We start from the raw sequence: 18,396 nt of genomic DNA on the forward strand, positions 1-18,396 counted from the left end.
TTATGATCACTCTCCCCAGAGGATCCTTTATTATAAGACTACTAATTAACCCTGTCTCCACTGTGCAGCCCAGCTGAGAACAGCCAATTCATCAAACGTGGGACTTTCCTGTCATGCTACAAGGTGCATTTAACTATAGATTCATTGAGCGAGAGTTCCAGCAAACAATTTTTGCAGCACTGACCACAATCAATAAATAGAAACCAAATATTTAGTGACTTAGGAACACATCCTTTTTAGCCTGAGTTTGCATGATTTAGTACAATTGCTTGGCTGTCAATTTGCTGTAACATTTTAACCACATATGATTTTGGGAAATGAATGTTGCTCTGAATCCAGTATCAATGACGTACTCAAAACCGCTGTGTCTTAAGGTTGCTGAGGTTTGCCAATAGACTTAGGGACTTAACTTCCGAATATCTGAGTAATGCATCAGTTGCCCTGTTTTCATTGGTTGAAAGTTTTCAATGGTTGAAAGTCGAAAAGGCAGGTGGGTGCAATTTTGCTGCCGATAACTTCATGAAATACAAATCTGTCTGTGGGAATGAAAGATAACCACCCAATTACGATGCACAGTGAAAAGCCCTATTCACGCTTGTCAAGCAAGTATTGACATTTAACCTGAATAAATGTTAAATATTTTGTTCATCCAGCTGTGGAAAGCACAAACATTTTCCACAATGACACAATAAAAACTTAGGAACAACCATTTCATTGACCAGGACATGAAAGTCATGATTGACAGTATATTTGGAAAGCATGGTGAACTTTTTGGTGCAGTGGAAGAGGGGCAGTCCACAAACTTGCATCAGACACAATCCATCACAGACCACTGAACTCAGGATGGAATACTGCAAAGACCTGGGAGGAAACCAGGAAGAAGTATCACAACTTAAAAAGGAGTATCATGTTATGACAAGGTTAATACTCTGTCTTAACATGAAGAACATATGAAGAAGGATGCAACAAGGTAAACAGTACGATTTAAAATCATTGGCTGATGCAATCGTGTTGCACATGCCAGGACGATGAAGAGAATATGCTACTGGAATGAATTCAAATGACTGAAATCGCCCTGTCTGAATTTCCATTATGCTTAAAGGTCAAAGTTGCACACAATAGGAGACCAAGGAGCGGAATTAGGAAATGGTCTTTATAGCATATGAAGCTTTCATCAGTATTTCAAGAAAATTATTCTCACTTTTCAGGTCCTCATGTTTGATGTAGATTTTCTGGTTGAAAAGTGGACAAGCAGGCAGCTAGCTTGCTTGCCTCTGCCAATGGGAGCATGCAAACAGTTACTGAGAGATATACCAGAGCAGCCAATTGGTGGCATTCGTTCCAATTCTTTTCTTTCGCATTTATATAGCTTCTGTTCTGCTTTTTGGTGATGACCTAGTGTAAGAACAAACTCTGTGAAGATACAATCTCACCACATTCCTTGGCAGTGAAGTGGCACACCTGATACTGGAGGTACAACATGATCATTCGATTATGGTTGCATTTTCTTAAAGAGCCCTCAGCAGTCCTTAAGTTATTATATTCGATCAACATACTACACCTCCATAGGAACGTAGGAATTGCTAGACGAAAAAAGACCAAGGTCCATCTAGTTCGCCTTCTACCATCCTGGAATTGCATGATACAATGATAATGGAGTTGATGACTAATCATAGCAATCAACCTCTATCAATTAGTTGACAACAGGCCCAGATATGACACGACAAAAAACCCAGTGGTGGAGAGCATTGGGAACCAAAGTCACCTTTTTCCTCCCAAGCAATGCTGCACTTACCACAGGTCATGTCTCAAATTACTCATATACTGTAACCCAAAATGTTATTCTCTGAAAGAAATCTATCTAATTTGCATTTGAATGAATCAATACTAACTGCTTCCACTGTCTCCCTGGGGAGCCTGTTCCTTGGACTGACCACTTGCTCACTGAAATATTGTTTCCCCAGATTAGTTTTGAATTTACCCCCCTTCAAGCGCAGGCCACGTCCCTTGGTTCTACTGTCCTGGACAAGTTGAAATAGTTTGTCATGGTCCACCATTCTTTATAAACCCTTGTATTTATTGCTGTTTTGTCCCATGCATAAGTTCTGTTACAATGCCCACCTAACAGCTAGAATACACCAATATTTACAAATGGGGCCGTTTCTCTTGTTCCAATATTTTCTTTGGAAGATAACCTATGTAATTGAATAGATGGACATTGCAGAGCTTCCACATGGCATTTCCATAGTTTTGAGAATATATAGCATTATACCATTTTGTTGCATAGATGCTCCCTTACTGTACTTAATACACAAATATATACAATGTACCTACCCGGCTCACTGTTGCAATTTGCACTCCTGTCCATGGTTTCTGGACTTGAACAGACAAAATAAAACAAAATTAATGTGATACAAGATCCTAGAGTATTTCAGAACAGAACACTATCAGTTTCGTTCCAGTATCACTGGGTATAAGAACTGGACACAGTTGTGGCCAATTTTAGCATATTAATATAACTTACATGATGGTGCATCGCAGCTTCAAGGGCATTTGTAAATCAGATGTTGTGTGGCTTGTATTATCTAACCTACTATTGTAATGATGTGACTGGGTAGACTGTGTCGCAAATAAAGGGGACAGCCCTTCCAAGTTCACCTGTGTCTACTTTTTCCACTTAGATTAGGTCAAAGCACAGTCATCCGTTTTTGCAAACAAGCATTTAAATATGTAGCATTTTATCATGACTGTGTCACTCCATTTCTGGTTCTATAAATGCATCTATATCAAAAACATTTGGAAATAAAATCTCTTCTGAGGGGCTTGGAGCATAAGCGTGATTCCTATTTGTGTCAAGGTGGTACAGGTTATAATTTTAACATATCAGCATTGTCAAAATAGAAACCTTTCCACCAGTGTTGAAAAAAATATAATCCTATAGGTCAACCCAGTGGATGATAACAGGGGAGGGGGAATACATTTAGTCCAATAAAAGATTACTGTTTACACGAGACACGTTTTTAGTTATAATTTCTCTATTAGTGAGTGTATAAAGCATCAGATGTCCTGATGTGTCAGTACATGATAAGAGGCTTGTTAGAGTGTTTATGTGGTTTCTCTATTAGTGAAGGAGTGATAGAAACTGCATGCAATGTAAAGATTGTGGTATATTGTAATGTGCCATAGTCAATTATCATGACATAGTTGGAATTTCTACAGTTGGAAACAGAGCGGCAAAAGAAGGCACATTAGAGGACATGTGCTTGAAATTTATAGATCTTTTGGGGAGGCCAGGATCCAGGATACAGTTCCTGCAAAGATGGGTTAAGAAGTGGTAGTATTTGAAGTATGCGAGGCCAAGCTCTCACTTTAGCCCAAAGGCACCCAGAACCACATTTCTGTCCGACACACCACTCTCATGTCATGTCGGTAGACTCCACAGAAGGCTTGAAGGAAGCAAAGAGAGACAGGTGGACTACCAGCGAACAGAAAAGAGAGGGAAGTTCAGAGACATATCCTCCAAATTACCAAATGCAGTAATAAGTGGGAAAGTGACCACAAAATCTTTCTTCATCTCTAACAATGGTCATCAGTTCCATCCTATCTTGTCAGAATGGAGTGGCTGCAGCAAGACAGGGACAGTTCTACACACTTTCTGGACAGTGATCTGAGGCGCCACAAAAGCCAACACCTGAATCTCTCAGACTCAGTCACCTGCTTGTTGGCTATCTTTGAAGGCATTGAGGATGCTGTGCAAGATAGTTTTCACTGCAAGCAGCAAGAAGATGCAACCACACTGTGGTGAAGTACTACACCACAAAAATGCAGGTAAAGGAACTACAGGACATATACCGGTCATAGCAAGTGATATCTGGCTTCCTCCTAAGACTGAAAAACTATCACATTCCTACGCCTTCCCCCACCCCCGCCCCCCATAAATACTACAGCAGTTCCCTACAGGAGAATTTCCAAGTTGACATGAGGAGGTGGGAGTGTTTATTCTGACAATCCCAACCACCACAAATCTGGCAAACCAGCCCAACTGCACTGGCAGACAGGATTGGGCAATCCCAGCTACCACCACTAACAAAGCACCTTGGCCCTGAAATTCCATGGGCGTTCTCCCACTGTCTCATTGTGACTCTGGCAAGAAACCAATGGAACCCTCAGGGTAATGGCGTAAATCACCATTTGCAGCCACTTCCCTGGGAGTTGCGCCAGTCTCCTCTCGGAGGTAGGGCAGGAAACCAGGAGAACCTCGACAGAATGTCAGGCCCCTGATCCTTAAGCATGTAGCGCTTCTATACTATTCCATCCAGCTTTGCTATACTAATCTATTTAGCACTTATTTTGTGTGTGCCCAAGGCATTTGTGCAACCATGCCAGCAGTGTGGGGGCCGGCCTGGGCAAATTTCCAATCTAGGCCCCTCCCCATAATTTGTATGGGCTCCCATGCATGGAAAATGTGCACAGGGAGTCAAGCTTGGAAAGATGGTTGGAAAAGATCTGCTGCTCACCTTTCGGACGAGTTGAGAAGTGTTGCAGCTGGATGAAGGTGGTGGTACAGCAGACATTCTGAGATATATGCAATGATGGTTATGATAATGACTTCTTAGAGTCCTATTGCAGGAGGCACAGAAAAGGAAAGTGGCTTTCTGTGGAGCATTGGTGAGGGTGAATTTGAAGTTGTGTTGCTGCCACCCAGCAAGTATTTGCTATGATCTTCATAGTGTGACTCCGTTTCAAAATCCTGGTAGCAGAGACTAAGTTTGTTAGTCAGCTGAATGATGCACTAAAGTTCTATGATCTAACTTGTCTTACAGGCCATTGCTAGGGGGTATGTACATACTGCTTTTATTTTCTTATAGGCTTTTCCTAAGCTGAGGAGGCCATAGGATGTGGCCATTCAGCCCCAAGCACTGCACTCCCTTTAATACTAGCACTCCAGTGCTTACAATTCATAATTTTGAGGAACATGTCCCAAGTAAAGCACAATTCACAAGTGAGGAGCAATTAGAAGTGGCAGGAGAGGAAGCTGAAAGATTTTGTAAGGCTGTGAGCAATTTTCCAACCACAAGGGCAAGGGATTCATATTTGCCGCCTCCTTTGAATCCATCTTGAGCAATCTGCAGCAGCTGTCAGAGAATATGCAACTGTGCACCTCTGACATGATTGTAGTGCGATAGTAGGGATATATTGGCATTCGGAGGACCATGGAGTGAGTGGCATTCTTGCAGTCCTCTGTAGGGAAGCCCCAAAGCAGTGAAGGAGCAAACACAATACATAGATTTGTCATGAATGCTGTGACTGGCACCATTGAGACTTTTAGCACTCAGTTACTGGAGGCTGCCATTGTTAGATTTGATAGACTGGGTGATCATTTGGACAGAACAGTGACAGCAGGCTTTACCCACATTGGGGACAGTCTATAGGCAGCTCTCATGCAGGTCACAGGGGGTCAGCACAGCGGGTACCAAGGTCATGGCAGGAGAAGGGTTTTTATTTCTCATTTGTCTGGCACCGTTTGTTGTTTTCAGTCATGACAAGGTTATATTGCTGGTACTGGCCAGGAAGAGGGCAATGCAGGCTGAGGGTAAGAATAAAGAGAGAAAGAAAAAAATAACTTGCATTAATATAGTGCTTTTCATAACCTCAGGACATTGTAAAGCACTTTGCAGCCGATGGGTTGCTGTGTCTGTCATGTTTGTGGGGACTACAATTTGTTTGCTGGACAGCTGGACAGGGGCAGGAGGGATCCATTATTGAAAATAGTTATTGACCAGTGCATTGGGCTCTCCTCTGCCGGCCTGCACAAACAGCTCCTCCATGTGGGCCTCCTCCTATTCTCAGGGGTTGCCGCTGATGTGTGGTCATTCCCTTCTGGGGGCTAAGCTGTGAAGGATGCAGCACATGTTGATGATCTTGTTCACCTTGCCTGGATTATACAACAGCAACCTTTCTTGTGCTGTCCAAAAAACAGAAGCGTTTTTTGAGCTATAATATAGTAATTGAGGTGGTAGCAAGGTCTTCATTGTATCAATGCGTTGCTGGTATGTTGGGGGGCTCCTGATGGGCATCAGTCAGGGTTGCCCTGGTGTCCCGAAAGCTCGGTGATCCCCTCAAATAGTTGCAGCGTTGTCAGTAATTTCCTGTTTATATCAACATTGTGGGTTCTTCTGTGGAGCCCTGATGGTCATCTGAATTCCACCCGCAGTGCCCTGCACTCTTGGAAAATTTGCCAATCAGATAAAGGTTCTGTGCCCTCTCCAATTGTTAGATGCTTTCCACTGGGAAAGTCATGAAGGTTGTCACAGCAAAATGGTAAAACTCTGTAGGTACACTTTTCATGTGCCAATAAGCCTATTCAAGTTAGAAGGAGGATTCCTGTCACAAAATTTGGCATGGCATGATATGGCATGGTATGGCCTAGCCCCAAAGCTGATGATGCAGATGACCAGCACAACACCATTTTTGTCATTCATGCAAAATAAGAGCTTATAAGTTTATCACAGATGAGTTATGACAAACTAGTCCAAGATTCCTCTCTTATCCCAATCAATATAACATTCTGGAAAAAAATACATTGTTAAAAAAAGGCAAATTAAAGAATGGAAGATGTGGAATGTGGGAATCCATTCCCATTGGGTTGCTGTGGTACTCCAGCCAATCAAATGATAATCATAGAGCAACTCTCTGTAAGTGCATCAAGGTCAGTATATAGCGAGAAACCAAGACGAAGCAGGGCACCACTAGACAAACCACAAGTTATATAAGCCCTAGATATAATAGTGGATGACAAATAAACATTTCATTATCACTAAGCAAAGATCTGTATTTTATGCAACCCACTGTTGCTTGCTAGCACACTTGTCATCTTAACTGGTAAAGGACTAGCTGTTTCAATCTGCAGGACTGTGACATCAATTTACTTTGGTTAGCAAATACAGTCTGCCATGCATCAGGTGTGGTTTTGTCAATGGTTCTGAGTCGAATCAGGCTCCCAAATGTCATGAGATTAATACAGCATACCAGCTCTACTCTGAAATGCTTAACCATTTGAGGTCAGTGTAGCATCCTGCATCTCAGTCAAAAACATATCAAGATTACAGCTCATTCTTGAACGCTATTAATTAAAGAGTTCCAGGATTCTGCAGAATTCTCTAGTTCTGCATTTCAATTTTCACTATAGGAAATGAACACATCAACTCTAAAATTATACCATGTGAGACTAGCATACGATTGCTTAACATATTTGTCCATAATTCCCATGTCTGCAATCATAGCAAAAGTATTATCACATTTAAAATAAACATATTTTTAGATATTATCGTATCAGCAAAGACTATCCCACAGAAGTTTTTGCACAAAAGGAGGCCTTTCAGCCCATTTTGACTGTGCCAGCTCTTTGCTAGAGCAATCTAAAACTAATCCCTCCGCTCTGCTCTCTCCATCACCCTGTATCTTCCTCTGCTTCAAAAATGTATCCTCTTTTTCCTTAAAAGGTACAATTCTCTCTGCCTCAACTATTCCTTGTAGCAAAGTATTTCATGCTCTAACAACCCTCTGCACACAGAAATTTCTAACCTTTCTTCTCACTCTCTTGGTGAATATTTTAAGTTGATGATCCTATGTCGCTGATTTCCCCCTTCAGAGAAAATAGTCTTTCCCTATTCCCCCCAACATAATCCTTCATAGCTTTAATAACCTTCATGTAAGCTCCTCTTATCCTTCTCTGCTCTGGTGGAACTAGTCCCAATATCTGAAATAGCCCATTGCCTCTTTACTAAGACTAAAAATATAACTGGCATTTGAATACTGAGCAGCAGAACTCTGTGCATGCCTCTAAGCACTTGCATTCAAAGCTCTGTCTGACCAAAAGATATTGCTGAGCCTATTGTACAATTCTGTTCTGCTGTGCACAGCACTTTAAGGCAGGCACTTTATGTCAAACTGTTACCTGCAAAGCAGTACAGGGTCATTAAAAGAATCTGTAGATGTGCAAAATAGCGACATTGACCTAACATTATATCGTCAAATTGAATCCCCTTCCAAAATAATGAGCTAGAAGATTTGTGCTTTTAAATTATTTTTAAAGATACCAAATTGAAATTTAAAGGAAAGCAAAATCAGAGGAGGGAGACCTGTACCTTAAAATATATTTCAAAGGACTGACATAGAGTGGCAATTTTGTCATAAACTAAAAAACATTCATCTCACTATCATACACATGGAAAACTGGGGACACTGTTCTTTTTAAGAGTTGGGCACTAGATGGGCAACATTTGTACCCTAAATCCAAATTTCCTCAATCTTTTATGCCAATTCTGTGAAACATGTGCTGAAACCCTCTGCTGCACATTAAATAACTCTGCCCAAATGAATTTCCTGAGGTTATGTCAGTTTTGAATGGCTTAAAATTTACGCCTAAAATATATTTTCTGTATCTATGAATGCATTTTCGTGGCATCAGAGTGGTTTGCACTAAAAATTGAAAAACATTCACTTTTGCATTTACTTGCATTTTCTGTGCCTAATGTGCATAAAGGAAGGTTTGACACCTTCAAACATTAACTTTCATGCATAAAGAGGGACTTGAAGAAGGAATATGGTTTACGTTTGGTGCTTTCCTCTGGCCCCGATCATTTACGCTGATTTCCACTTGTTTTATGCTGGTTTTTACATTCTGGCGTATGCTAATTAGATTCTCAAGCACTTTTGCTTGCCGACAGGAAGATCGGCATAACTTCCCGATTATTCAGGAAATTCCATGTCACTGTGATTAATCCATCTGGTGGCATGACCAGAATGAGAGAATCATGAGATCTGGTAATAGGACATTGGACACTGCAAATTATATAAGATACTTTCAGATAAGCTGGTATTTGCATGGTCTGACCGAATATGAAATAAATGTATCCAATTAAATATATATTATACATTAAGTTGAAACATTCTTTTCCAACATAATTTCCTGTCATGTTGAAAGCACTAGTCAGCATGAAACTGGCTGCAAAAATGATTAATGACCAAAGTTAACAATGGTTCTCACCTCAGCTCGATGGATACATTAACTGGATCTGGAGAAAGAAAGAAAAAATACTTTAGAATCAAATGTTTTCTGGTAGGCCCTAACTTCCATATAAGCCTTCTCAGTTCTGATGATGGGATGGTCCACTCCACAGGTATCAGCAAAAATGGTCTTTTGTTGTTCCAATAAAGTGTATGCTTCATCAGATAGAACAGACATCTTGCCCCTGCCAGTTTTCTATTCCACCCACTGATGGTCTGGCCGAGACATATAAAACTCACCAGATAAAACATAGATGAGGAAGACTATTGGTTTATCACAGCCCAATCTACAGTCCTGCATCACAACATCCAACCGTTTCTTAAAAGATTCCACTTTCTACCGAAAGACAAAGCATGAATTCAAACTCCCTTCAGTCTCAAGTCTCCCAGATGGGAATACAGCAATAAAACTCTGTAGGTGTGAGATTGCTCTAGCAATACACTGACCTGCAGTTTCAGAAGAAGCCACAATTTGGTTTCAGTGATGATGAAAGGAGAAACAAAGTGCACAAAGGATTGGGACAGACAGATAGCACTAGAGTAAGAAATAGTATTGTGTTAGGTGGGATCAGACTAAGAGAGAATACAAGAAGGTCTACGATAGGTTTTCAATGCATGTGTGTAAACACACGAAGTAGTAAACAAGTTTGGTGAGCTGCAGGCACAAATAGCCACATGGGAATATGATGTTGTGGCGATAACACAGACCTGGCTCAAAAAAGGGCAGGATTTGGTACTAAATATTCCTAGATACAAGATGTTCAGGAAAGATAAAGAAGGAAAGAAAGGAGGGGGATGGCAGTATTGATTAAGGAGAATATTGCAGTGCTGGAGAGAGAGGATGTCCTGTCAAGGACAGAATCTATTTGGTTAGAGTTAAGAAACAATAGGGGTGCCATTACACTACTGGGTGTATTCTATAGGCCACCAACTAATGGGAAGGATATAGAAGAGCAAATTTGCAGGGAAATTAGAGAGAGGTGCAAGGGCCGTAGAGTAGTGATAATGGGGGACTTCAGCTCACCACCACCGTCTCAAGGGCAATTAGGGATGGGCAATAAATGCCGGCGTCGCCAGTGACGCACACATCCCATCAACGAATTAAAAAAACTTCAACTATCCTAATGTAGACTAGGATAGTAATAATACAAAGGGCAAAGAGGGGCAGGAATTTTTGAAGTGTGTTCCGGAGAACTTTCTTGACCAGTACGTTTCCAGCCCAACGAGGAAGGAGGCAATGCTGGATCTGGTTCTGGGGAATGAGGTGGGCCAGGTGCAGCAAGTGTCAGTGGGGGATTATTTAGGGAACAGCGATCAAAAAAGGGTGTAAGGATAAACCTAGCAACTGCAGGCCAGTCAATTTAACCTCAGTGGTGGGGAAACTTTTAGAAACGATAAGCCAGGACAAAGTTAATAATCACTTGGACAAGTGTGGATTAATTAAGGAAAGCCAGCATGGATTTGTTAAAGGCAAATCGTGTTTAACTAACTTGATTGAGTTTTTTGATGAGCTAACAGAGAGGGTCGATGAGAGCAATGCAGTTGATGTAGTGTACATGGACTTCCAAAAGGCATGTGATAAAGTCCGGCGTAATAGGCTTGTAATCAAAGTTGAAGCCCATGGAGTAAAAGAAGCAGTGGCAGCATGGATACAAAACTAGCTAAGTGACCATAAACAGAGAGTAATAGTGAAGGGTTGTTTTTCAGACTGGAGGGAGGTGTGCAGTCGTATTCCCCAGGGGTCGTTACTAGGACCACTGCTTTTCTTGATATACATTAATGACTTGGACTTGGGTATACAGGGCACTAATTCCAAATTTGCTGATGACACAAAACTTGGAAGTGTAGTGAACAGTGAGGAGAATAATGATAGGCTTCAAGAAGACATAGACAGGCTGATGGAATGGGCAGACACGTGGCAGATGAAATTTAACGCAGAAAAGTGCAAAGTGATGCATTTTGGTAGGAAGAATGAGGAGAGGAAATAAAGGTTACAATTCTAAAAGGGGTGCAGGAACAGAGCGATCTGGGGGTATATGTGCACAAATCTTTGAAGGTGGCAGGGCAGGTTGAGAAAGCAGTTACAAAAGCATACGGGGTCCTGGGCTTTATAAATAGAGGCATAGAGTACAAAAGCAAGGAAGTTATGATAAACCTTTATAAAACACTGGTTCAGCCACAGCTGGAGTATTGTGTCCAGTTCTAGGCACTGCACTTTCAGAAGGATGTGAAGGCCTTAGAGAAGGTGCAGAAAAGATTTACTAGAATGGTTCCAGGGATGAGGGACTTCAGTTACATGGATAGATTGGAGAAGCTGGGGTTGTTCTCCTTAGAGCAGAGAAGGTTGAGAGGAGATTTGATAGAGGTATTCAAAACCATGAAGGGTCTAGACAGAGTAGATAGAGAGAACTGTTCCCATTGGTGGAAGGGTCAAGAACCAGAGGTCACGGATTTAAGGTGATTGGCAAAAGAACCAAAGGTGACATGAAGAAAAACTTTTTTACACAGCGAGTGGTTATGATCTGGAATGCACTGCCTGAGGGGGTGGAGGAGGCAAATTCAATCGTGGCTTTCAAAAGGGAATTGGATAAGTACTTGAAGGGAAAACATTTGCAGGGCTACGGGGAATGGATGGGTGGGTGGTACTAACTGGATTCCTCTTGCAGAGAGCCGGGATGGACTTGACAGGTTGAATGACCTCCTTCTGTGCTGTAATTATTCTATGATTCTATCGTTCTATGATATCCTTTAATAAAACCTGTCCACTTGTTTGGAAAACATCGCTCCCAACAATAAACTTAGTGACTAAAACGAAGTTTGTTTATATATAAAAAGCATCTCAAGGCAACCCCAAAGCTAGTCATCATGGAAAGGTTTCAAAGTATTAAAGGGACTGGACTTCCAACAAGCATTTAATTCCTGTGGACACAACATTTAGCTGTTCCTTTCATAACTGGTGAAAGGAACTTGTTGAGGGTTTGAGCACAGCCACCTTAAAAACAAATTTACTTGGAAAAATGATGAATCAATGAATAAAAATGGTGTCACTGACACTAACATCATACCACAATGGCTGTCATTTAGTCTTGAAGCAATGGGAATGTGTGCTGTACATGTAACAATTGTCTTTCTGCAGATCAGTTATCAGTAAAATAAATCCTCAATATAACTGCATGTGTTAGATCTCTAATGGGTCCTGTTAGAACTAGAATTTTGAAAGTACCATCCCAAAACAGTTTTAGAGTCCAATAGTTCAAGGAACCAATATGAACATTTCAGTAATAGATAGTACTGCTGACCACACTCCCACAGCACTGCACAGCTTTCATGTCAAGCTTCGCTCAGTTGGTAGAACTTTTGACACCGATCAGAAGTTTGTGGGTTCAAAGCTACATTCCACTGCTTTAGCACATCTAGGCTAACATTTCACTGCAGTACTGAAAACAAACTCAGTACTTGTGGGCGGTTTCGTACCATGGATGAGAAATGAAATCAAGGTCCTGGGGATGTTAAAGATCCCATGGCACTATTTAAAGAAGAGATTGGGAGTTTGAGTTCTCTCAGTGTCCTGACCAATAATCCCCCCACAACTAACACCACCAAATCACGAATTAGCTGATTATTCATCTCGTTGCTGTTAGTGGAATCTTGCTGTGCACCATATGTTTGCCAGATAACGATAGTCATTGTACTTCAAAAGTAATCAATTGTATGTGAAGCATTTTGCGACGTTTCTGAGAGCTGTGAAGAGCTGCTCATATGAATACAAGTTTTTATTTAAATTTTAACTGCCTTGGAAATGACAGGCAGAAACAAAGTAACCGGCTGAATTTAATTTTGCATGATCTGTACTGAGGTAAGCTTTTGAGAAAATACTTAAAGAGTGGATTTCACCAACACTGAGGCTCTGAAGTTCACAGACTTTCTCCTGTTGCACTGCCAGAAAAGCGGTGGATACCCCATTTACGTACATATACAGACTTTCTGCCGCACTTCCGACGAACTTACGGCGACCCATCAGGAGAAGACAACAAGATATAATTGTGATTAACTTTAACATGTTTATTGTTTTCCTTCCTTGTCTTGTTAAGTACTGATAATATCATTGTCAGAAGTAGTTGGGTGGACTTAGTAAGTCTGACAGTGTGAATTAGTTTCAGTAGATAGAATCAATAACATAGGTGCGTTGATGATCTTATCTCTTTAGTTGCCGTGTTATTTAGATCTCTTGCATCGTCATTCTCAGTTACTCTTACCGGTCATTTCCCAGATGGTGCCATCAGCATTAACAGTTCAAACAGATGTTCAAAAATGTAATTTTTAATTCATTTTTAAATAATTAAAAAATAATAATAAATAATTAATAATTAAATAACTTCCAAAAGGGAATTGGATAAATATTTGAAGGGGACAAATTGCAGGGCTATGGGGAAAGAGCAGGGGAGTAGGACTAATTGGAAAGCTCTTTCAAAGAGCCAGCATAGGCACAGTGGACTGAACGGCCTCCTTCTGTGCTATATGATTCCATGATTCTATGATTCTATGATTTTAATTGCACTGAAAACTCCAAAGAAAGGTCATATCTGGGTTGGAATAAAAGGATAACAATTTGTGCTCCCAGCACTGAGCCATGCTAAACAGGAGCATGGAATGGGAGAATCGTGGCAGTGGTATTAAAGTGCCATCTCCAATCTGCATTCCTGTCCAGCTTGGCTTAGCATTGGAAGCGCAGAATCACTAAAACATAAATGAAACCAGAAAAGTAGAATGCTGAGCAATAATGCTATTTAGGAGGTACCTGTTTTCCACCTACCCATTCCACATTTTAGACTTTTAAGTGCTATTAATACAAACCTTGGGTTTAGTCTTCCACAGTGCACTTTCATTTATAATGACAACTACATACTTGCTGCACAGCCCATGGTTTGTTACAGTCCAACCTATAGGTTTTGTTTATTGCAGGACTGCACTCTTCAACAGAACATCTCCTAGTGTTGTTACACCTCCAAATGGTGGCCATATTGTATTTGACTGACCACACTGTTATTCTCTTTTTAAAACTTTTCCTCCTACAATTTACTTCTCTCTTATCCTGACTGATACGAGTTCCACAGTTGTCTTTTGGTGGCGTACCCAAGTAGCCAATCCTCATGTCTGAGCCGAGACAGTGAATAGCAGGTTACTTGACTCATTGCGGGAGATATCACCCTCATCTGACTCACATTCACGCGTGTCCAGCCTACTAGTTTGAATGCAAATGAGTAGGGCTTGACATGCACTGAGCAAGCGCAGGCTCCCACATGCATTGCCCTTGCTCCCCCTAATTCTTTCTGCAACTCAGTGCTCAAGAGTGTTCAGTGGCATAAGGAAGAACTGTGACAGGCAACAGATGGTCAGGTGCATCAACAAAGTTAAGAAGGAAACAGTGAAGGATATTTAGATAGAAGAGAATCATGTGTTTGTTATTTGCAAGCTGATGAATTACTTTGGGGCCGAAATTCCTTGGGGCTTCTCCTGCTGCACTCCGTATCTTCACTGGAAGTCCAGCAAAGTTACGGTGGTGCAGTAGCAGAGTCCGAGGAAATTCAGGACCTTTTTTTTTAACTGTCAAACGAAGATCTATAACATGCTGCGGCCAATTCTCAAGTAAGATTGTTTGGCCCAGCATTATAAATAAATCCTTGTATGGATTTTGAAGCAAATGGAAGAAACAATTCTACATTATTGTACTACACAGATTAGTTAAAATGTGGAGAACCTAATGCAGGAAATGGGTAATAATGAATGTAATACAGGCTTAACTTTACTCATAGTGCATTGAAAGGCTGTCCAGTGAGAGTTAATTTTTTTTCAATGCACTAATAGGAATGCAAAGGTTCACTCAGTGTCTCATAGAAAGTTGAAGTGCCCTTCACAATGTCAGTAAGCAATCGGTCCAACATGCATGGGAAGTGATTGTTTAGAGCATCAGTGTGGTGTCCACTACCTGAAGCAACGGCAATGACTGTCAGCCGTGGCTCAGAGGCAGCACTCTCGCCTCTGAGTTATGAAGGTTGTGGGTTCAAGTTCCACTCCAGAGACTTGAGCATAAAACTTAGGCTGACACTCCAGGACACTGACACTGAGAGTGCTGCACTGTTGGAGGTGCTGTCTTTCAGATGAAATGTTAAACAGAAGCCATGTCTGTCCTCTCAGGTGGATGTAAAAGAATCGCATGCCACTATCTTGAAGAAGAGCAGGGGAATTCTCTCTGGTGTCCCGGCCAATATTTGTCCCTTAACCAACACCTAAAAATCATATTATCTGATCATTATCACGTTGCTGTTTGGGAGACCTTGCTGTGCACAAATTAGCTGCCAAGTTTCCTACATTTCAACAGTACTTCATTGGCTGTAAAGCGTTTTGGGACATCCTGAGGTCACGAAACCCATGTCTTTCTTTTCATATAGGTATGATTGAAAATGATCTTACATTGCTTTGAACCTCTCTTGACGGAAGTTGTGGCTGTCACCTGTGTTTGCCCAAATACTTTCACAAAAGGCTACTGCAAGCCCAAACTTATGCAGTAACATGCTGGACGTACAACACAAAAGATAGACAGTAAGGATATCTCATAAATATTACAACAGACTACAAAAAGTATACGTGCAACTTGGCAGCTGATACATATTATTCACTAATATCCTTATAATGAGATAGACCTATAAATATTAATGTAATCACTCTGTTTTTCTAACTACAGCTTACACGGTATTTTATTCTAATTTGCCTAACATGGGGAAAATTCAAGATATACACAGTTGTGCAGTCTTCCCCTTTTTTCAATACTAGTTATCAGATAATAGTTGACAAGGCTGGTTTCACATCACCTTCTACTCATGCGATTAATTTGTATGCTGATTTATGGTAGTGTTTATAGCTTTGTTTTAATAACAGAATAATAGTGCTTGCATTTCTAAAAAAAAACTGCAAATGCTGGATATCAGAAATAAAATGAAAAATGCTGGATACACATCTGCATCAATAAAGAGAAAAGACAAGTTAATGTTTTGGGTATGACCCTTCATCTGAACTGAACCTAATAGCTAAGCAAGAATTTTAGAAGGGTTGGAAAGGAGAAAGGGAAGAAACAAAAAATACTTCAAATCACGGAGAGGACATTTGTGCGTTAAATGCAAACTGCTTAGTAGAAAACTATCCAATGATGTAAAAGATTACCTCAGTGAGGCAATGGAAAGGCATTAACAGAACAAAATGGTAATTGCATCCATGTGATTTATATCAATTCATGTTAATTGTATTCAGGTGGTGTGTATCAATTGGGACTCTCGTATCCATGTATGAGAGAGCTTATCTAGGGTGTGGTGCTTGTAATGTGGAGCTCTGTGAATAAAGGCTTGGAAGCAACTGAAGACCAGGCTCTAGTATTCTATCCTTCACCACCAGGCTAGCCAACTTGTAACACAAAGGCACGTGCAAATAAACAAGTTGGTGAAAAGACATAGTAAAAGCCCACCACAAAGAAAAAGACAAGAAAATGGGGGCAATGGAGAAACAAAAATCTACAGATGCAGAAGGTATGAAATGAAAATCAAAAAAATTGCTGGAAGCACATAGTACTGCATCCTGACATAGAAACTATGTCTGAATTTCCCCTTTAAACCCAAAAGACTTTTTATTTATTTAGTTTCTTATAATGCTGAATTGTTTCTGAAGTGCAGCAACCATTCTGTGTCAGCAGTGTCCCACAAATGGCGAAAGATGAATGAACACTTACACGGGCTGCAATCCCAGCAGTGAAGCCCCCACCCCACAGCGCTGAATCCTACTGGGGTTTGCTGGGTCACTGAGAGGGCACCTCATTTGCACGAGGCCGGCAGCTGTCCATCCCATCTCAGGCGCCTACCAGCTCTGTACTACGAGAAACACGGGTGTCAGCTGTCACCCGGGGCGGTGCAAAGGGTGCCCAATATCCCTCCCAAGGAGAGATGATTTACTATCATCTTTGGCCCCATGGTAATGTACGGAAGCATCAACCGAGTGCCAGATTGGCTCAGTTGGTAGTATTCTCACCTCCAAATGAAAGGGTTGTGAGGTAAAGTCCTACTACAGACTTGAGCACCTAATCTAGACTGACACTTCAGTGCAGCCCTGAGGGAATGCTGCATCGCTGGAGGAAACATTAAATCAAGAGCTTGTGAGTCCTCTTCGGAGGACATGAAAGGTCCTATGGCACTACTTGAATAAAAACAGTGAGTCTTTCCATAGCCTTGATCAAAATTCCTCATTCAACCAATACCAGCAAAAATAAGATTATCTGGTCATTCATTCTTTTATTGTTTGTGACATCTTGCCATGTGCAAATTAGCTGCCATGTATGCATACACAACAATAGTGACAGCAATTCAGAAGAAATCCATCAATTGTACTTTGGAATATTCTGAGGACATGAGGAAGTGCTATATAAATGAAGTTCTTCATGTGCTCAAGTCCTGAAGTGGGTCTTCAACCCAAAAATATCTGGCTAAGGCAGGTCTGCTATCAACAGATTCAAACTGACATCTATATAGTTGGAAATGAAACTGTTTCCGTTTTGCTTGCTGCTCTGTGTAAGGGCAGGTTCTTGGGCCAGTGTAAACTGCAGCATTTTACGTATTGTAAATCTAGGGAAATTGTTCTTTCTGCACAAAATGTTGTACCTAGAAAATGTAGCCGAAGAACCTCTGAGTTTGAAAGTAAGACCACAGCCCATCTTTGCCCAATCATCCTTTTCATGTCACTGCTCAGGTATAAGTTACTAACTCTGTTGTTGGGCCAAGATCTTACCAGCACAACAGAAGGAATGGGCAAGATTAATTCCCTTTCTGGATGTTGTAAGTGTCTATCATTCCCCTTTCATTTTATGCCTCATTTAATGGTTTGACTGATTTCCACCTAAGATTTCATTTTCTAAATTTGACATGTGGGTGCATATACTGTCATTTGGAGCAAATGATTTGGCATGGTACAGCACGACATCCCATAAATTTATATATTTACAGTATGTAGACTTGCTGCCTGAGCACTGCAATCAGACATAAAAAGTCCCAGAGATAGTGAAAATGCTGGTTTCTCAGTAGATTGGAGTGGAAACAAATAATTTGCCCTTATTCTGTTAGTTATTCAACTCTTTCCACAAATGCACCAAGGTAAATTCAGCATTTCAGATTTTGCACATCAAATCCTCCTCAACATTAGCATTTGGAATAACTGATCAGATGAAGTGTTCCACTGAAAGCTATCTTGCAATCTTTATTTCACATGTATATTTTGTAAATATATTTGTAC

The 18,396-nt window shown here is 40.9% G+C and overlaps 1 protein-coding gene across 1 annotated transcript in view; it reads right to left on the reverse strand.

Annotated features, from left to right (window-relative positions):
* LOC137301509 (sialic acid-binding Ig-like lectin 14) overlaps window positions 1-18,396 on the reverse strand; it is a 65,553-nt gene that overhangs the window by 10,799 nt on the left and 36,358 nt on the right. Inside the window, exons 6-7 of the mRNA XM_067971036.1 lie at window positions 9,050-9,077; window positions 2,335-2,378 (exon numbers count right to left, since the gene is read on the reverse strand). Of these exons, the coding sequence (XP_067827137.1) occupies window positions 2,335-2,378; window positions 9,050-9,077 (72 nt within the window). The remainder of the gene's footprint in view (window positions 1-2,334; window positions 2,379-9,049; window positions 9,078-18,396) is intronic.

The sequence above is a fragment of the Heptranchias perlo genome, chromosome 33 (assembly GCF_035084215.1).
Source record: "Heptranchias perlo isolate sHepPer1 chromosome 33, sHepPer1.hap1, whole genome shotgun sequence".
In the NCBI taxonomy this organism is placed as follows: domain Eukaryota; kingdom Metazoa; phylum Chordata; class Chondrichthyes; order Hexanchiformes; family Hexanchidae; genus Heptranchias; species Heptranchias perlo.